Source organism: Accipiter gentilis, chromosome 37 (genome assembly GCF_929443795.1).
Source record: "Accipiter gentilis chromosome 37, bAccGen1.1, whole genome shotgun sequence".
NCBI lineage: Eukaryota > Metazoa > Chordata > Aves > Accipitriformes > Accipitridae > Astur > Astur gentilis.
Genome location: NC_064916.1, coordinates 188840 through 208439, shown reverse-complemented (window position 1 = coordinate 208439; position 19600 = coordinate 188840). Strand labels below are relative to the sequence as shown.

The 19600-nt window shown below is 65.1% G+C and overlaps 4 protein-coding genes across 4 annotated transcripts in view; 1 reads left to right on the top strand and 3 right to left on the bottom strand.

The window, feature by feature from the left end:
- The window catches only part of LOC126035127 (POU domain, class 2, transcription factor 1-like), a gene marked incomplete at its 5' end in the record, with an annotated part of 11287 nt that extends 8155 nt beyond the window's left edge, over nt 1-3132 (bottom strand). The window contains 10 exons of the mRNA XM_049793218.1: nt 46-156; nt 314-394; nt 503-571; nt 680-751; nt 857-941; nt 1022-1123; nt 1212-1298; nt 2337-2414; nt 2508-2582; nt 3007-3132. Of these exons, the coding sequence (XP_049649175.1) occupies nt 46-156; nt 314-394; nt 503-571; nt 680-751; nt 857-941; nt 1022-1123; nt 1212-1298; nt 2337-2414; nt 2508-2582; nt 3007-3132 (886 nt within the window). The remainder of the gene's footprint in view (nt 1-45; nt 157-313; nt 395-502; nt 572-679; nt 752-856; nt 942-1021; nt 1124-1211; nt 1299-2336; nt 2415-2507; nt 2583-3006) is intronic.
- Nucleotides 3133-10239: 7107 nt separating this feature from the next.
- Nucleotides 10240-13059, top strand: LOC126035126 (toll-like receptor 13; the record flags this gene model as incomplete). Its single annotated transcript, XM_049793217.1, has 1 exon — nt 10240-13059. A coding segment is annotated over exon 1 (2820 nt), but the record flags the coding sequence as incomplete, so codon positions are not given.
- A 50-nt stretch (nt 13060-13109) lies between these two features.
- Nucleotides 13110-15535, bottom strand: PRR19 (proline rich 19). The gene is made up of 4 exons (XM_049793216.1): nt 14845-15535; nt 14636-14775; nt 14462-14533; nt 13110-14390 (listed from the first exon to the last, which is right to left on the bottom strand). Exons 1-4 carry the CDS (start codon nt 15533-15535, stop codon nt 13566-13568), a joined length of 1728 nt encoding a protein of 575 aa, XP_049649173.1. The 3' UTR covers nt 13110-13565.
- A 1954-nt stretch (nt 15536-17489) lies between these two features.
- Nucleotides 17490-19405, bottom strand: CD79A (CD79a molecule). The gene is made up of 5 exons (XM_049793308.1): nt 19125-19405; nt 18259-18708; nt 18058-18176; nt 17872-17940; nt 17490-17778 (listed from the first exon to the last, which is right to left on the bottom strand). Exons 1-5 carry the CDS (start codon nt 19183-19185, stop codon nt 17665-17667), a joined length of 813 nt encoding a protein of 270 aa, XP_049649265.1. The 5' UTR covers nt 19186-19405; the 3' UTR covers nt 17490-17664.
- Nucleotides 19406-19600: the final 195 nt, after the last annotated feature.

Here is a 19600-nt window from a genome sequence, read left to right as displayed (position 1 = left end):
CCCCATGGCCTCTTCCCCAGCGGCTTGGGGTTGTCCCCCCTGGACCCCCAAAACGGTCCCCCCACCCCCTCCGGTACCTGGTGACGGTGAAGCCCTTGCCGAGGAGGATGAGCATGAGGAGGAAGATGAGGAAGCTGACGGAGAAGAGCAGCTTGGCTGGGGGGGGGGGGGGGGGGAGGAGAGAGGAGCGCTCGCACCAGCGCGTGCCAAGGGGGGGCCGTGCACGAGGAGCCGCGTGCAAAACCCCCCCCCCACCACCACCACCACCACCACCGTGCGTCGCACGAGGGACGTGTACGCGTGGACCACCCACCCAAGATCTTGAGGCTGCCGCTGCCGACCCCGTCGCAGGCGTACTGGCCCCAGTAGATGCAGCAGAAGAGCAGGCTGAGGACTGGGAGGGGGGGGGGGGGGGCTTGGGGTGAGCGTGGGGACCCCCCAGCTCCCCCAAACCCCCTGCCCATCCCACCCACCCCCCCCCCCCGGTTCTCCCCCCCCTCACCCTCCACGCCGGCGGCTGCCATGAACATCTTGTAGGTGGTGTGAAGCAGCTGACGGCCCTTCAGCAGGTCTGGGGGGGGGGGGGCGAGGGTGGGGGGGGGGCATCAGTACTGTGATTTCCACCCCCCCCCCCCCGCAAGACCCCCCCCCCCCCAATCCCCAAGTCCTCCCCACTCACAGCCGAAGTAGCAGGAGATGAGGAAGATGAGGATGAAGATGAGAAGGAAGGTGATGTCCGTCTCCAGGATGCCTGGGGGGGGGGGGGGGGGGGGGAGTCATTCACCCTCTGTGCGACCCCCCCCCCCCCCCCAATTCCTCCCTTGCAACCCCCCCCCCCCTCCAGCTGAGACCGTACCGAACTCATCAGCGGAGAAATGCCGGGTCCAGAAGGATTTTCCGTTGGTCAGCACCATCTCGTATTCCAGCTCCAGCCCATCGCCCTGGGGGGGGGGGGGGGGTCCTGGGATCAAGGGGGGGGGGTCTCGGCACGGTGGGGGGGGGGGTCCAGGGGGGTACTCACCCCGCATTTGCTGAGGGCCACGTACCACCAGCGCTCGCGGACGGAGCGGAAGCTGCGGCCGCTGGCGCAGCTCAGGTACCGCACCGAATCCTCCAGCAGCACCTGGGGGGGGGGGGGGGGGGTGTCAGTCTGGGACCCCATGGACCCCCCCCCCCCCCCCCAACCCTGGACACCCCCCCCCCCCCAATACCTGGCAGCCCGACCAGGCGTACTGGGTGGTGAGGTTGATGACCTGGTTGTTCTCGGGGCGGATCACCGACTCCTTGGCCAGGCAGTCCTGGGGGGGGGCACAGCGTGGGAGCCAGAGCCCCCCCCCCCCAGATCCCAGTGTACCCCCAGACCCCATTATAACAGCCCCAGACCCCACTATACCCCCAGACCCTAATGCACCCCAATCCCAGCAGGGCCCGATAAACCCCCCCAGGCCCCAATAACCCCCCCAGACCCCAATGACCCCAACGCCTACACACCCCTTCTACCCCCCAGACCCCAATAACCCCCCCAGACCCCAATAAAACCCCCCCAGACCCCAATAACCCCCCCAGACCCCAATAAACCCCCCAGACCCCAATGACCCCAACGCCTACACACCCCCTCTACCCCCCAGACCCCAATAAACCCCCCAGACCCCAATAAACCTCCCCAGACCCCAACACTCCCCAACGCCTGCACACCCCCTCTACCCCCCAGACCACAATAAACCCCCCAGACCCCAATGACCCCAATGCTTACACACCCCCTCTACCCCCCAGACCCCAATAACCCCCCCCAGACCCCAATAAACCTCCCCAGACCCCAACGCACCCCAACGCCTGCACACCCCCTCTACCCCCCAGACCCCAATAACCCCCCCAGACCCCAATAAACCCCCCCCAGACCCCAACACCTGCACACCCCCTCTACCCCCCAGACCCCAATAACCCCCCCAGACCCCAATAAACCCCCTAGACCCCAATGACCCCAACGCATACACACCCCCTCTACCCCCCAGACCCCAATAACCCCCCCCAGACCCCAATAAACCTCCCCAGACCCCAACGCACCCCAACGCCTGCACACCCCCTCTATGCCCCAGACCCCAATAACCCCCCCAGACCCCAATAAACCCCCCCAGACCCCAATAAACCCCCCCCAGACCCCAATAAACCTCCCCAGACCCCAATAAAACCCCCCCAGACCCCAATAAAACCCCCCAGACCCCAACACCCCCCAACGCCTGCACACCCCCTCTACCCCCCAGACCCCAATAACCCCCCCCAGACGCCAAAGACCCCAACACCTGCCCCCCCCCCCATTTCCCCCCCCCCCAGCCCACCTTGTTGCCCTTCTTGTAGACGGCCGGCCATTGGGAGGGGTCGTCAAAGTAGAGCAGGATGTTCTCGCAGCACTTGGCCTGGGGGGGGGGGTCCGAGGGGGAGGGGGGGGGTCAGTGGTATGGGGGGACCCCAGCATCCCAACGGGGACCCCCCCACACCCCCCAACTCACCTCGGGGTACCGAAAGTGGAAATCGAGGCGCCCGTAGTCGGAGAGAAAGCAGAAGCGGGTCAGGAACACCCAGTCCTGGGGGGGGGGGGGGGGGGGGCAACAAATTGGGGGGGGGGGTGTCACCCCCCGTCCCCAGGACCCCCTGCATCCCCGCCGTTGTCATGGCAACAGCCCTGCTCCACGTTGCCACGGCAACGGCCGAGCAGGCCCGGGTGGGAGCTGGGAAGGGGGGGGGGGTCCCCGACCCCCCCCAGTGCCCCCCCCAGACCCCCCAGCAGCCCCCCTCAAAAGAAACTGGGGGTGAGGCGAGTGTAAATGGGGGGGGGGGGGGGTCTCGGTGTAAATGGAGGGTCTCGGTGCAAAGTGGGGAGGGGTTCCCGGTGCATCCCGGGGGGGTCCCCTGCAAAAAGGGGGGGGGGTCCCTGCAAAAAGGGGGGGGGGGTCCCTGCAAAAAGGGGGGGGGTCCCGGTGCAAAAAGGGGGGGGGGGTCCCCGCTCACCTCCTTGGTGCTGATGCGGCCCCGCACGTACTTGGCTCCGCCGCCCGCAGGCAGCAGCAGCAGCAGCAGCAGCGGCAGCGCCGGGGACCCCCGGGGCCCCCCCCTCACCCCCCCGGGCCGCGCCGCCCCCCCCCCCCCCCGCGGCCCCCCACCCCCCCCGCCGCAGCCCCATCGCCCCCGGCCCCTGCGCGCTCCCGGGCGCGGCCCCGGCCCCGGCTCCGGCAGCGGCCACGCCCACCCCGGCGCAGGCTCCGCCCCCGTCGGGCGCAGGCCCCGCCCCCAACCGGCGCAGGCTCCGCCCCCCGCCCCAGCGGCGAGGTGGCCCCGCGGGAGGGGGGAGGCGAGGGAGCGCCCTCCTGCCAGTATAACCCAGTATAACCCAGTATAACCCAGTATAATCCAGTATAACAACACGGGCAGCCCTGTGCAGCACAGCACCTCCTCCCAGTATAACCCAGTATAACAACACGACCAGCCCTGTGCAGCACAGCACCTCCTCCCAGTATAACCCAGTATAACCCAGTATAACCCAGTATAACAACACAGGCAGCCCTGTGCAGCACAACACCTCCTCCCAGTATAACCCAGTATAACAACACAGGCTGCCCTGTGCAGCACAGCACCTCCTCCCAGTATAACCCAGTACGAGCCAGTATAACAACACGGACAGCCCTGTGAAGCACAGCAACTCCTCCCAGTATAACCCAGTATGACAACACGGGCAGCCCTGTGCAGCACAGCACCTCCTCCCAGTATAACCCAGTATAACAACACGGGCAGCCCTGTGCAGCACAGCACCTCCTCCCAGTATAACCCAGTATAACATGAGCAGCCCTGTGCAGCACAGCACCTCCTCCCAGTATAACCCAGTACGAGCCACTATAACACAGGCAGCCCTGTGCAGCACAGCATCTTCCTCCAGTATAACCCAGTATAACCCAGTATAACATGGGCAGCCCTGTGCAGCACAGCACCTCCTTCCAGTATAACCCAGTACGAGCCAGTATAACACAGGCAGCCCTGTGCAGCACAGCATCTTCCTCCAGTATAACCCAGTATAACCCAGGATAACATGGGCAGCCCTGTGCAGCACAGCACCTCCTTCCAGTATAACCCAGTACGAGCCAGTATAACACAGGCAGCCCTGTGCAGCACAGCATCTTCCTCCAGTATAACCCAGTACAACCCAGTATAACATGGGCAGCCCTGTGCAGCACAGCACCTCCTCCCAGTATAACAACACGGGCAGCCCTGTGCAGCACAGCACCTCCTCCCAGTATAACCCAGTATAACAACACAGGCTGCCCTGTGCAGCACAGCACCTCCTCCCAGTATAACCCAGTATAACAACACAGGCTGCCCTGTGCAGCACAGCACCTCCTCCCAGTATAACCCAGTATAACATGAGCAGCCCTGTGCAGCACAGCACCTCCTTCCAGTATAACCCAGTACGAGCCAGTATAACAGAGGCAGCCCTGTGCAGCACAGCATCTTCCTCCAGTATAACCCAGTACAACCCAGTATAACATGGGCAGCCCTGTGCAGCACAGCACCTCCTCCCAGTATAACAACACGGGCAGCCCTGTGCAGCACAGCACCTCCTCCCAGTATAACCCAGTATAACAACACAGGCTGCCCTGTGCAGCACAGCACCTCCTCCCAGTATAACCCAGTATAACATGAGCAGCCCTGTGCAGCACAGCACCTCCTTCCAGTATAACCCAGTACGAGCCAGTATAACACAGGCAGCCCTGTGCAGCACAGCATCTTCCTCCAGTATAACCCAGTATAACCCAGTATAACAGAGGCAGCCCTGTGCAGCACAGCATCTTCCTCCAGTATAACCCAGTACAACCCAGTATAACATGGGCAGCCCTGTGCAGCACAGCACCTTCTTCCAGTATAACCCAGTATAACAACACGGGCAGCCCTGTGCAGCACAGCACCTCCACCCAGTATAACCCAGTATAACCCAGTAAAACAACACGGACAGCCCTGTGAAGCACAGCAGCTCCTCCCAGTATAACCCAGTATGACAACACGGGCAGCCCTGAGCAGCACAGCACCTCCTTCCAGTATAACCCAGTATAACAACACGGGCAGCCCTGTGCAGCACAGCACCTCCTCCCAGTATAACCCAGTATAACATGAGCAGCCCTGTGCAGCACAGCACCTCCTCCCAGTATAACCCAGTACGAGCCACTATAACACAGGCAGCCCTGTGCAGCACAGCATCTTCCTCCAGTATAACCCAGTATAACCCAGTATAACATGGGCAGCCCTGTGCAGCACAGCACCTCCTTCCAGTATAACCCAGTACGAGCCAGTATAACACAGGCAGCCCTGTGCAGCACAGCATCTTCCTCCAGTATAACCCAGTATAACCCAGGATAACATGGGCAGCCCTGTGCAGCACAGCACCTCCTTCCAGTATAACCCAGTACGAGCCAGTATAACACAGGCAGCCCTGTGCAGCACAGCATCTTCCTCCAGTATAACCCAGTATAACCCAGGATAACATGGGCAGCCCTGTGCAGCACAGCACCTCCTTCCAGTATAACCCAGTACGAGCCAGTATAACAGAGGCAGCCCTGTGCAGCACAGCATCTTCCTCCAGTATAACCCAGTACAACCCAGTATAACATGGGCAGCCCTGTGCAGCACAGCACCTCCTCCCAGTATAACAACACGGGCAGCCCTGTGCAGCACAGCACCTCCTCCCAGTATAACCCAGTATAACAACACAGGCTGCCCTGTGCAGCACGGCACCTCCTCCCAGTATAACCCAGTATAACAACACAGGCTGCCCTGTGCAGCACGGCACCTCCTCCCAGTATAACCCAGTATAACAACACAGGCTGCCCTGTGCAGCACAGCACCTCCTCCCAGTATAACCCAGTATAACATGGGCAGCCCTGTGCAGCACAGCACCTCCTTCCAGTATAACCCAGTACGAGCCAGTATAACACAGGCAGCCCTGTGCAGCACAGCATCTTCCTCCAGTATAACCCAGTATAACCCAGTATAACAGAGGCAGCCCTGTGCAGCACAGCATCTTCCTCCAGTATAACCCAGTACAACCCAGTATAACATGGGCAGCCCTGTGCAGCACAGCACCTTCTTCCAGTATAACCCACTATAACAACACGGGCAGCCCTGTGCAGCACAGCACCTCCACCCAGTATAACCCAGTATAACCCAGTATAACAACACGGACAGCCCTGTGAAGCACAGCAGCTCCTCCCAGTATAACCCAGTATGACAACACGGGCAGCCCTGAGCAGCACAGCACCTCCTCCCAGTATAACCCAGTATAACAACACGGGCAGCCCTGTGCAGCACAGCACCTCCTCCCAGTATAACCCAGTATAACATGAGCAGCCCTGTGCAGCACAGCACCTCCTCCCAGTATAACCCAGTATAACATGAGCAGCCCTGTGCAGCACAGCACCTCCTTCCAGTATAACCCAGTACGAGCCAGTATAACACAGGCAGCCCTGTGCAGCACAGCATCTTCCTCCAGTATAACCCAGTATAACCCAGTATAACAGAGGCAGCCCTGTGCAGCACAGCATCTTCCTCCAGTATAACCCAGTACAACCCAGTATAACATGGGCAGCCCTGTGCAGCACAGCACCTTCTTCCAGTATAACCCAGTATAACAACACGGGCAGCCCTGTGCAGCACAGCACCTCCACCCAGTATAACCCAGTATAACCCAGTAAAACAACACGGACAGCCCTGTGAAGCACAGCAGCTCCTCCCAGTATAACCCAGTATGACAACACGGGCAGCCCTGAGCAGCACAGCACCTCCTTCCAGTATAACCCAGTATAACAACACGGGCAGCCCTGTGCAGCACAGCACCTCCTCCCAGTATAACCCAGTATAACATGAGCAGCCCTGTGCAGCACAGCACCTCCTCCCAGTATAACCCAGTACGAGCCACTATAACACAGGCAGCCCTGTGCAGCACAGCATCTTCCTCCAGTATAACCCAGTATAACCCAGTATAACATGGGCAGCCCTGTGCAGCACAGCACCTCCTTCCAGTATAACCCAGTACGAGCCAGTATAACACAGGCAGCCCTGTGCAGCACAGCATCTTCCTCCAGTATAACCCAGTATAACCCAGGATAACATGGGCAGCCCTGTGCAGCACAGCACCTCCTTCCAGTATAACCCAGTACGAGCCAGTATAACACAGGCAGCCCTGTGCAGCACAGCATCTTCCTCCAGTATAACCCAGTATAACCCAGGATAACATGGGCAGCCCTGTGCAGCACAGCACCTCCTTCCAGTATAACCCAGTACGAGCCAGTATAACAGAGGCAGCCCTGTGCAGCACAGCATCTTCCTCCAGTATAACCCAGTACAACCCAGTATAACATGGGCAGCCCTGTGCAGCACAGCACCTCCTCCCAGTATAACAACACGGGCAGCCCTGTGCAGCACAGCACCTCCTCCCAGTATAACCCAGTATAACAACACAGGCTGCCCTGTGCAGCACGGCACCTCCTCCCAGTATAACCCAGTATAACAACACAGGCTGCCCTGTGCAGCACGGCACCTCCTCCCAGTATAACCCAGTATAACAACACAGGCTGCCCTGTGCAGCACAGCACCTCCTCCCAGTATAACCCAGTATAACATGGGCAGCCCTGTGCAGCACAGCACCTCCTTCCAGTATAACCCAGTACGAGCCAGTATAACACAGGCAGCCCTGTGCAGCACAGCATCTTCCTCCAGTATAACCCAGTATAACCCAGTATAACAGAGGCAGCCCTGTGCAGCACAGCATCTTCCTCCAGTATAACCCAGTACAACCCAGTATAACATGGGCAGCCCTGTGCAGCACAGCACCTTCTTCCAGTATAACCCACTATAACAACACGGGCAGCCCTGTGCAGCACAGCACCTCCACCCAGTATAACCCAGTATAACCCAGTATAACAACACGGACAGCCCTGTGAAGCACAGCAGCTCCTCCCAGTATAACCCAGTATGACAACACGGGCAGCCCTGAGCAGCACAGCACCTCCTCCCAGTATAACCCAGTATAACAACACGGGCAGCCCTGTGCAGCACAGCACCTCCTCCCAGTATAACCCAGTATAACATGAGCAGCCCTGTGCAGCACAGCACCTCCTCCCAGTATAACCCAGTACGAGCCACTATAACACAGGCAGCCCTGTGCAGCACAGCATCTTCCTCCAGTATAACCCAGTATAACATGGGCAGCCCTGTGCAGCACAGCACCTCCTTCCAGTATAACCCAGTACGAGCCAGTATAACACAGGCAGCCCTGTGCAGCACAGCATCTTCCTCCAGTATAACCCAGTATAACCCAGGATAACATGGGCAGCCCTGTGCAGCACAGCACCTCCTTCCAGTATAACCCAGTACGAGCCAGTATAACAGAGGCAGCCCTGTGCAGCACAGCATCTTCCTCCAGTATAACCCAGTACAACCCAGTATAACATGGGCAGCCCTGTGCAGCACAGCACCTCCTCCCAGTATAACAACACGGGCAGCCCTGTGCAGCACAGCACCTCCTCCCAGTATAACCCAGTATAACAACACAGGCTGCCCTGTGCAGCACAGCACCTCCTCCCAGTATAACCCAGTATAACATGAGCAGCCCTGTGCAGCACAGCACCTCCTTCCAGTATAACCCAGTACGAGCCAGTATAACACAGGCAGCCCTGTGCAGCACAGCATCTTCCTCCAGTATAACCCAGTATAACCCAGTATAACAGAGGCAGCCCTGTGCAGCACAGCATCTTCCTCCAGTATAACCCAGTACAACCCAGTATAACATGGGCAGCCCTGTGCATCACAGCACCTTCTTCCAGTATAACCCAGTATAACAACACGGGCAGCCCTGTGCAGCACAGCACCTCCACCCAGTATAACCCAGTATAACCCAGTATAACAACACGGACAGCCCTGTGAAGCACAGCAGCTCCTCCCAGTATAACCCAGTATGACAACACGGGCAGCCCTGAGCAGCACAGCACCTCCTTCCAGTATAACCCAGTATAACAACACGGGCAGCCCTGTGCAGCACAGCACCTCCTCCCAGTATAACCCAGTATAACCCAGTATAACATGGGCAGCCCTGTGCAGCACAGCACCTCCTCCCGGTATAACCCAGTATAACCCAGAATAACCCAGTATAAAACAACACGGGCAGCCCTGTACAGCACAGCATTTTCCTCCAGTATAACCCAGTATAACCCAGTATAACAACACGGGCAGCCCTGTGCAGCACAGCATCTTCCTCCCAGTATAACCCAGTATAACCCACTATAACCCAGTATAACAACAACACGGGCAGCCCTGTGCAGCACAGCACCTTCTCCCAGTGTAACCCAGTACGAGCCAGTATAACACAGGCAGCCCTGTGCAGCACAGCATCTTCCTCCAGTATAACCCAGTATAACATGGGCAGCCCTGTGCAGCACAGCACCTCCTCCCAGTATAACCCAGTACAACCCAGTATAACGTGTGGCAGCCCTGTGGCGCACAGCAAACTTCTCCCAGCTTAACCCCGTGCTCCCCCCGCCCCGAGCTTTTCCTCCCAGTTTGGCCCAGTACAACCCAGCGCCTTGCCCCAGACCACCTGCTCAGCCCCGTAGAAGACCCTGGCCCCATCCCAGTATCAACACCAGCGCCCCCCCACTGCTGCCCCCCCCCAACCCCCCCATGGGGGAACCAAAACCAGCTGGGGAGGGTGCAGAAGGGGAAGCGAGAGCAGCCTGGGGGGGGGGGGGGGGCACGGTGGGTAGGGGGTGGGGGGGGCACAGGGTTTGGGGGGGGGGGCACAGGGACACCCCGGTCCCCAGGGGGTCTGCAGCCCCCGGTGCATTGGGGAGGTGACCCAGGTGTGTGCCCTCATCCCCCCCCCTCCCCCCCAAAAGACCCTCCTGCCCCGCCCGGGAGGGGTCACCCCGCCCCCGTCCACGTCACCTGTGGGGGTGGGGGGGGGGCAGCGGTGACACAAAGCGATACTCTGCCGCACTTCTCTTTTTCACCCCCCCCAAAAAAAGCGCAAGCGGCCAAAGAAGAGGAGAGCTGGCACGGTAGGACCCCAAAAAGGGGGGGGGGGAGAGGGTCCCCAAACCCCCACCCTGCCTGCGCGGGGGTCCCTGTCCCCAACCCGCATCCCCATCCCCATCGCCCCCCCCCCCCCAGCGGGACCCAGGCATCCACCCAGGACCGAGCGGCAGGATGCGTCCCCCTGCCCCGCCGCCGCTGCTGGTGCTGGTGCTGGTGGTACCGGTGGTCTCATCCTACGGCTTCCGCAACTGCATCCAGTCGCCCTGGGACCCCGGGCTTTTCCGCTGCATCCAGCGCTTCTTGGAATCGGTGTCCGGCGCGGTGGACGACCTGCCGCCGGCCGCCACCTCCCTCAACCTCTCCCACAACACCCTCCGCCTCCTGCCGCCCGCCGCCTTCGCCCGCCTGCCCCTCCTGCGGACCCTCGACCTGGCCCACAACCACCTGGCCACCATCGCACCGGGGGCCTTTGCCGGGCTGGGAGCGCTGGCCACCCTCGACCTGTCCCACAACCGTTTGGTCGCGCTGGCCGAGGGCACCTTCGCCGGGCTGGGCAACCTCTCCTCGCTGCGGGTGGACCGAAACCCGCTGGCCAGCCTGGCTCCCGGCGCGTTCCTGCCGCTGGCCAACCTGAGCCGCTTGTCCCTGCGCGGCGGCCGCTTGCCCGCCCTGGGGCCGGTGGCCCTGGCCGTCCGGCGCCTGCCGCGGTTGCGGGTGCTGGACCTCTGCGGCAACAACCTGTCGTCGCTGGGGCCGGGGCCGCCGCTGCCGCCCTCGCTGCTCACCCTGCGCCTCTGCAACAACTCGCTGCGGGGGCTGGCCGGCGGGACCCCCGGGCTGCTGGCCGGCCTGCGGACGCTCGACCTGTCCTACAACAACATCTCGGAGCCGGCGCCTTTCGCTCGGCTCCGCCTGCGCGACCTGGGCTGGCTGCGGCTGGCCGGCAACCCCCTGGACGTCTTCGGGCTGCTGGAGGTCTCGGACGTGCAGCCGCGCAGCGTGGACTTCTCGGGGCTGCGGCTGGGGCCCGACGGGGTGGGCGAGGTGTGCCGGCGCCTGGCGGGACCCCGGCTGCCGCGGCTGCGGCTGCGCCGCAACGGCATCGGAGTGCTGCCGGACGAGGCGCTGGCTGCCTGCCCCCTCGTCGGCACGCTGGACCTCTCCGGCAACCGGCTGCGGTGGCTGGGCTGCGCGGGGCGGCTGCTGGGGCCGGGGCAGCGGCGGGAGCTGACGGGGCTGGTGGTGGAGCACAACCTCCTGCGGCGGCTGCCGTCCTGCCGGGGGACCCCGGTCCTGCAGCGCCTGTACAACGTCTCGCTCCGCTTCAACCGCATCCTGGTGGCGGGACCGCAGGCCTTCGCCAACGCCCCCCGGCTGCGGGCGCTGCGCCTCGACGTCAACGGCCTGGCGCGGCTGGACCGGCAGGCGCTGCAGGGGCTGGGGGAGCTGCAGGAGCTGCGGCTGGACAACAACCTGCTGACCGACCTCTACCCCGGCTCCTTCGCCGACCTGGGCCGGCTGCGCACCCTCAACCTGCGCAACAACCGCGTCTCCGTCCTCTTCCCCGGCGCCTTCGCCGGGCTGGCCCGGCTGCAGACGCTGGATCTGGGGGGCAACAACCTGCGGCACCTGGCGGCCGCCGCGCTGCAGGGGCTGGGGGAGCTGCGCCGCCTCTACCTGGACCGCAACCGGCTGCAGGAGGTGAGCGCCGAGGCTTTCCGCCCCGTGCAGGCTTCCCTGGGCGTGCTGGACCTGCGCGCCAACGCCCTGCGGTACATCAGCCAGCGCCCGCGCCAGCGGCCGCCGTTCCGGCACCTCCGGCGTCTCTACGACCTGAAGCTGCAGGCGCAGCAGCCCTACGGCCTGCGGATCATCCCCCACCGCTTCTTCCAGGGCCTGACCGCCCTCCGCTCCCTCTTCCTGGCCCAGAACTGGCTGCTGGCCATCCCCGCCGACGCGTTCGACGACCTGGCCCAGCTGCGCTACCTGACGCTGGCCGACAGCAGCGGCGGGATGGGCGACCTGCCCGCCGGCGTCTTCAAGAACCTGAGCCGCCTGCGCAGCCTGGACCTGGAGAACGCCGGGTTGCGCAGCCTGGGGCCCGAGGTCATCGGCAACCTCAGCCGGCTGGAGCGGCTGCAGCTGGCCAAGAACGAGCTGCGCACCCTCGACCGCCGCCTGGACGACCGGCTGCCCGCTCTGCGCTACCTGGACCTGCGCAAGTGCCCGCTGAGCTGCGCCTGCGCCAACGCCTGGCTGCCGGGCTGGCTGGGCCGCAGCCGGGTGCAGGTGGTCTACCTCTACAACTACAGCTGCGGCGGCAGCGGGCTGCCCACCTACCTGCACAGCTTCGACACCCGCGTCTGCTTCCTGGACGTGGGGCTTTACCTCTTCGCCGGCACGGCCCCGGCGGTGCTGCTGCTGCTGGCGCTGCCGCTGCTGTACCACCGTGCCTACTGGCGCCTCCGGTACCACTTCTACCTGCTGCGCGCCTGGGCCAACGGCCGCTGGCGGCGGGAGGAGCGCCGCTACGCCTACGACAGCTTCGTCTCCTACAACTCGGCCGACGAGGGATGGGTGTTGGGAGAGCTGGTCCCCGAGCTGGAACGGGGCTCGCTGCGCCTCTGCCTGCACCACCGCGACTTCAGCCCGGGCAGGGCCATCATCGACAACATCGTCGACAGCATCTACAACAGCCGCAAGACGGTCTGCGTGGTCAGCCGCAGCTACCTGCGCAGCGAGTGGTGCTCCTTGGAGATCCAGCTGGCCAGCTACCGCCTCTTCGACGAGCTCAGGGACGTCCTGGTCCTCGTCTTCCTGGAGGCCATTCCCGACGCCGAGCTCTCCGCCTACCACCGCATGCGCCGCGTGCTGCTCAAGCGGACCTACCTGCGCTGGCCCCCCGAGCCCCAGGCCCAGCGGCTTTTCTGGGCCAAGCTGAAGCGCGCCCTCCGGAGCAGCTACGCCGAGGGCGAGGAGGAGGAGGAGAAGGAGGAGGAGGAGGAGGAGGAGGAGGAGGAAGGCTGCGGGGAGGGCAGCCAGCTGCCCTGGCGCGGCCCTTCTACAGTGTGGCCGGGACCCCCTGCTCCTGACCCCCGGTGATGCCCCACGGCATGGCGCTCCCAGGCATTCTGGCAGCACCGGCGGATGAAGCCGGGGCCGGCCACAAGTGGAAGCGCTGGAAAGGGGAAATGGCTCTCTGCTGGGTGCCCCAAAACCACCAGTTCCCCTCCCAGCACCAAGAAATGGCCCAGAAAGGGGTTTTCTCACCCCAAAACGCTGGCCACGCTTCCCTTCCCGGGCACATCTGGGCCCTGACCCTGCGGCTGCTCTCGCCAGGGGGCCGAGGCGATGCCGGGGGGGATTTGGGGGTGGCCGGAGGGAACAGCGGCAACACCGTGGTCAGGAGAAACAGCCTTTATTGAGCCATGGGGCAGCCCAGGAAGGGGAGCGCCCGCTCGCACCCCAAGAAAGCGAGGACACCCCCCCCGCCCACCTCAGTACAGCCCCGTACAGGGGCAGCCCCAGGTTTCGGGATGGGGCAGGGGGGAGCCGCCCCGCTCCAGCGCCTCTGAGGGGGGTAAGCAGGAGAGGGGCAAGTGCCGGAGCACCCGCAGCCAGGCCTGCTCCCCCAGACCCCGACGGCACCTTGGCTCCGCCGCGTCCCACCAGTCCTCCCAGTCCCATCGCCGGCGGCTTACTGGGGGGGGTCTGCGCTCCAACGACGGCTGCCAGCAGCAGGTGCCGGCGCTCGGGGGCACCGATGGCCGCCCAAGGCGGTGGGAGCCGTGCCGGAGCGCTTGGTGCCGGAGCGGGTGGTGGTGGCAATGCTGGGCTCGGCGCTCGTCATATGGCCAGCCCGGCGCGAAGACCAGCCGGCGCGACGCCTCTGGGCTCCAGGTGTCGGGGGTCTGGGCGTCCAGGCTGGTCCTGCAGCACAGGTCCGGGCACCGGGGAGCAAACTGTGCCGTGATGGAGCGGTGCGGTGGATGGCGATGCTGCGGCGCGACCGGGCTGAAAGCCGGCGGGGCGATCGGCGGCCGGCGGCTCCAGCTGCAACCCTCGCCAGCATCCTCCCCGAAAGCCGCCGGGGTGGGCTGCGGAGCGGCGTGGGACTGCGCGAAGGAGGGATCCCTGCAGGTGCAGCCAGGGGAGACGCGGGTGGGGGGGGAGCCGGGCAGGAGCCTGACGTGGGGCAGGGGCCCCCTGTGCTGGTGGGGATCCCCCCAGGATGGCGTCCTCTCTCCCGGGGGCTGGAACAGCGGAGCCGGGCTGTCGCGGCGTGGGTTGTCCTCCTCGCCTGACGTCCAGGAGAAGGGGGTCTGCAGGGAGGTGGCGGGTCAATAAACCCCCCGGGGGTCCCCCGCGGCTGTCACCCCACTTTCGGACTCACCTCCCTCTTCTGTCCGTCGCCTCCAAAAATGGGGCTGGGGGTGCCTGGCCTGGCGGGGTAGGTCGGGGTCTGCTGGGAAACAGCATAGGGTTGCAGCAGCAGCAGCAGAAAAAGGGACAGGGGAGAGAGGACGTCCCCATTTTGGGGAGGAAAGGCAGATTTTTGGGCACTCACCCTACTCACAGTGGCTTGCAACGGGGTGCTGCTGTAGGGGGGTGTCGTGTCCCAGCTCTGTTTCTGCTCCCCAAAATCGCCCTGCTCTGCACTCCCACCACCACTCAGCTCCCGCTCAGGGGTCCGAGGGCTCCAGCAACCTGCAAGGAGTGATATGGCTGAGATCCAGGGGGGACCACTGCCCCACGCCCCCCCAGGGCCTGCTGTACCTGGGGGCGCAGCGTCTGTCCCCCGATTCCGGTGAGCCAGGAGGAGAGACAGGTCAGGCAGGGCCCTGTGCCGGTGGAGCAGGGCAGCCAGGATGGCCTGGCGCCGCTCGCCCACCAGATCACGTCCCGGAAAAGCCATGGTGTGCCCCAGGATGGCGCGGAGCCGGCCGGCCAGCTCCCGCAGGGTCAGCTCTGCGGGGACCCCCTTCTCTCCCTCGGTTTGGGGTGCCTGGGGGCTGCTCGGCAGCGGATCCTGCTCTGAGGGGTGGGGGTCTCCCTCGGGTGCTGGGGAGGGGTCCCTCGGGAGGGGAGGTTTGCTGGGGGGGCCCAAGTCCTGTCCGGGACAGGGGCTCAGCAGGCGCTCGACGTTGACCGACTTCACCTCCCGGTTGAACATGCCCTGGTGCTGGCATAGGCGGTTCTGGGTGATGACGACGGTTTTGGGGGCTGGGAGGGGGCTGGCAGGGGGGCGGCCCCCCCACAGGGGCAGCAGCCTGCGGGGTGGGAGTCCAGCCCCCCGCTGCCTCCCGCTGGGGACCTTCCTGCCAAATTTGGCAGTGTCCCGCTCCCGCTTGGTTTTCCGGCGTTTGATGCGGCCGGGTCCAGGGCCGGGTCCACTGGGGTGAGGGCCCCTCCGCGGGTGGGGGTCCCCCACATCCCTGATGTCCCTTCTGCTTCTGTGGTGGCTCATGGCACTGGCTGCCAACTGGGAGAACACAAAAAAAAGGGTCTTTTTGAGCAAAGGATGGGCAGAGGGGGGAGGAATGCCCAGCAGGCACCGAGGGTGGAGGTTTTGGGGCAGCCTGTTAATTAGGACCCCCCTCAAGGGCTCCCATTTCCTCCCCAGGATCCTCCCACTATCGCCAGCACCCCCATTTTCCCCTCAAACTCCTCCAATATCCCCAGGCCCCCCTGAAGGGGCCCCCATTTCCCCCCTCAGACCCTCCTCAACATCCCCAGGGTGCCCCCAAGGGCCCCCATTTTCCATTCAGGCCCCCCCAATATCCCCAAGTCCCCCTCTCAAGGCCCCCCATTTCCCCATCAGACCCTCCCTGGACCCCTGTTTTCCCTGAGGCCCCCCCCAAGGCCCCCCCTTTCCCCTCCAGGACCCCCCCAGTATCCCCAGCACCCCCATTTCCCCCTCAATATCCTCAGGAACCCCTCAAGAGCCCCCCCCCATTTCCCCCCTCAAACCCTGCTAGGCCCCCCCTTCCCCCTCAATATCCCCAGTCCCCCCCCCAAGGACCTCCACTTCCACCTGAATCCCCCCCAATATCCCCAGGCCCCCCTCAAGTGCCCCCACTTCCCCCCCTCAGGACCCCCATTTTCCCCTCAGCCTGCCCCCAATGTCCCCAGGTCCCCCTTCAGGGCTCCCGTTTCCCCCTCAGGACCCCTCAGAGACCCCCATTCCCTCCCATTACCCCCCCCAGTATCCCCAGTACCCCCTCACTCCCCCCAGAGCCCCCCGCCCACCTCCGACCACCGCCAACGGCCCGACAGGCCCCGCCCACTGGCGAAAGGGGCGTGGCCTTCGCGCGGCGAGCGGCGGGGCCGGTCCTCGCGCCTCGGCCGTTGGAAACCAGCCGCTCGCGCGCGCGCGCGCGAGCCCGAGGGGGTGGGGGCGTTCGCCTTTCCCGCGCTGCCCGCGAATTGGCCCCCGGCCTCAAGGCGCCCGCCGCTGATTGGCTGGGGGCGCGGCGGCGGGAAGGTCTCGTGCAGCGGGAGAGGGTACCGCAGCTCTGAGGTGAGTGGCGGGATTTGGGCTGAGGGGACCGTGAGACCGCAGAGCCCCAGGGCTGAGGGACCTGTCACCCCAGGGGGACCCAGGGCTGAGGAGAGTGTGAGCCCACAGAGCCCCAGGGCTGAGGAGAGCGTGAGCCCACAGAGCCCCAGGGCTGAGGGACCTGTCACCCCAGGGGGACTCAGGGCTGAGGAGAGTGTGAGCCCACAGAGCCCCAGGGCTGAGGAGAGTGTGAGCCCACAGAGCCCCAGGGCTGAGGGACCTGTCACTCCAGGGCTGAGGGGACTGTGAGCCTGCAGAGCTCCAGGGCTGAGGGACCTGTCACTCCAGGGGGACCCAGGGCTGAGGAGAGCGTGAGCCCACAGAGCCCTATGGCTGAAGGGACTGTCACCCCAGGGGGACCCAGGCAGGTCTGAGGGGACCATGAGCCCACAGAGCCCCGGGGATGAAGGCATTGTCACCCAGAACAGCCCCTGCGCCAAGGACACCCAGTGAAGCCTCAGAGCCCCCACCGAGGTGCAGCGCATAGGGGACCACCACCCCAGGGAGCCCATGGTGCCTGCCCTACTGTTGAGGGAAGGTAAGGACCTGCAATGGGAGGGAGGTGGCTTCATGCAGGACAAGGGTGGAGGACGGGGAGACACCGACCTCCCCCGCAAAGGACAGCCAAGCTGCGCCAGGAGGGGAGGACAGTCTGCACCTTTGGGTGCTGCTCCCCACCACCTGGCAGCAGAAGTCCCCCCCACCAGCTGCCGCCGCGCTGCACCATGGCCCGCGGCAGGCTGGCAGGAAGTGGAGGCAGCTTCACGCTCGCTGCCTCTCTCCCGCACTCTGTTTACGCTCCCGACGAATGTTTTATTAATACCTCTGGCTGGGGTTGGGGGGAGGCAGAGGTGGGGGTGGGGGTTTCCCTCAGTTGGAGCAGGGCCCCCTCCACACCACACAGACCCCACCCAGCAGCTCGTTAGCTTTATTGGGGTGGGAGGGCCGTGCCAAGCGAGCCTCATGCTAACGAAGCGAAGCCTGCAGGGGCGCGGGGGGCGGCACAAGGGGCAGGGGTCCCGCCGGACCCTCGCCCCTCAGGGCTTCTCCAGCTGTGCGTCGGTGGCGTTGAGGCTGCCCACGTCCTGGTAGGTGGGCTGCAGCCCCCGCGAGATGTCCTCGTACATGGAGCATTCGTCCAAGTTCAGCCCCTGGGGAGGGGGACGGGGTGGGGGGGGTCAGGCTGGCGGGTGCCAGCCTCCCCCCGCTGTCCCTCCCCAGCAGGCACAAGGCCCCCGGCTCACCTCGTAGAGGTTCTCCTCCTCGAAGGCGTTCTTCTTCATTTGCAGTAGCCGCTCATTGGCCCACCGTTTCTGTGGCCGCCGAGAAGCAGCAGTTAGCAAGGGCAGGGGCTCCCCTAGACCCCTCCCGCGCCGCCCCCCAACCCCCCCCCCCCACCTCCCTCCCGGCCCCCCCGTGCGCCCCCTCACCCTGAAGAGGAGGAAGAGGCCAGGCCCCACGGCACAGAGCAGCAGCAGGATGCCCTCGGCCGTGATGATCCGGTTCTTGGTGGACTCCTTGATGTTGAGGAAGGGCACAGCCGTGGGGTCTGCCGTGGGGATGAGAGGGTGGGGGTCAGCCCCAGCCCCCCCAACACATCCCGTCGTCCCCCCACGCCCCCACACACTCACCGCGCACCCGCAGGAAAGTGCCGCAGGACTGCCCGGCGGCCTGGTTGGTCTCCACCCGGCAGTAGTAGAGGCCGCTGTCGTTGTGCGTGAGGTGGAGGAAGGTGAGGGTGGCGCGACCCTCCTCGTGCCGCAGCTGGCGGCCGGCCTGGCTGGCCTCGACCAGGGCGCGGGGCTGGCTGCAGTTGTGGCGGGGGCACACCTGGTACCAGGTCACCCGGGCGTCCCCTGGGGCCTGGAACAGGCACTCCAGGCTGAGGTGGTCCCCCACGGTGGCGGTGCGGGACGTGGGGCCGGCCTCCACCGTCACCGCCCCGGGGGAGCAGCGGGCCGTCACACTGCTGTTGCTCTCGACGGTCAGGGGGCTGGTGGACAGCCGGGAGGGGGCCGGCGGCGAGGACACAGTGCACTCGCCCCCTTTGCACGCCGTGGTGGACGCCCGGCAGAGGTACCCTGCGGACAGCAACGGGGGGTCATCGCGGCCCCCCGAGCCCCTGGCATGGGGCGAGGGTCCCGCCCCGGCCCCGCCCCGACACCCCCAGCCCCAGGCCGGTTTCGGTTCCTCCACTGGGTGCTGTTGACAGGAAGCGCCAGGGCCAGGCCTGGCTGTTCTGGGGTGTCTCGGGGGACACGCTGGCAAACGGGGGGCCGGGGAGGGCCGCTGCCTGTCGGGGCGCCGCGCCGACCCCCCTGCCGGCTGGCCACCCTTTGAGGGGTCACCGCTGCCGCGGGGCGCGCAAGCAGCCAGCACGGCTACCCCCATTCGACGTGCGAGGTGGGGGCACCCGCAGGTACCCCCCCACCCACATGCCTGTACCCCTAGACCCCCGTCCCGCCGCAGCCCTGCGTGTCCCCTCGCCTGCCCCTACCTGGGAGGAGGCAGAGGAGGAGGGGGAGCGGGGCACCCCATTTTGGGGGAGCACCCGCCATGTCGCCGCAGCCGCCGTCACCGCCGTCTGCGCCAGGCCCCGCCGCAGGAGATGCGCCCCGGCACCCCGTGCCCGCCCTCCTGGGGGGGCTGCGGCAGGCGGGGCACGCAGCGGGGAGGGCGTCCCCCTGCCCCACCCCAAAGTCACCCTACAGCCCGCCCCAGAGACGGGGGTCTCTGGGGGCACCCGTGGGACCTGCCTGGGGTTGCAGGGGTCTGAGGGCCACGCGAGTTTGGGGGGTGGGTTTTGGGGGGGGTGGGCGCAGGGGGCTCTGAGGTCTCAGGGGCTCAGGGGTTTCAGGTGTTTGAGGGTCTCGGAGGCCCAGAGTCCTGGGGTCTCGGGGTTCGGGGGTCCCGGGGGGGGGGGGGGGCGCGCGCCCGGGGGGGGCGCCGGGGCAGTCTCGGCCTCGGCCTCGC

Bases quoted from the DNA above. Each gene is read 5' to 3' on its own strand.
- CD79A (XM_049793308.1), bottom strand. From the start codon at position 19,185: ATGGCGGGTGCTCCCCCAAAATGGGGTGCCCCGCTCCCCCTCCTCCTC. The intron at 17,941-18,057 runs GTGAGGGGGCGC...CGGCGGCCACAG, and splicing joins GCCTCTTCCTCCTCTTCAGG to AAACGGTGGGCCAATGAGCG. The intron at 17,779-17,871 runs GTGAGCCGGGGG...CCCCCTCCCCAG, and splicing joins AGGAGGAGAACCTCTACGAG to GGGCTGAACTTGGACGAATG.
- PRR19 (XM_049793216.1), bottom strand. From the start codon at position 15,535: ATGAGCCACCACAGAAGCAGAAGGGACATCAGGGATGTGGGGGACCCC. The intron at 14,534-14,635 runs GTGAGTGCCCAA...GCTGTTTCCCAG, and splicing joins TGCAAGCCACTGTGAGTAGG to CAGACCCCGACCTACCCCGC. The intron at 14,391-14,461 runs GTGAGTCCGAAA...ACCTCCCTGCAG, and splicing joins GCGACGGACAGAAGAGGGAG to ACCCCCTTCTCCTGGACGTC.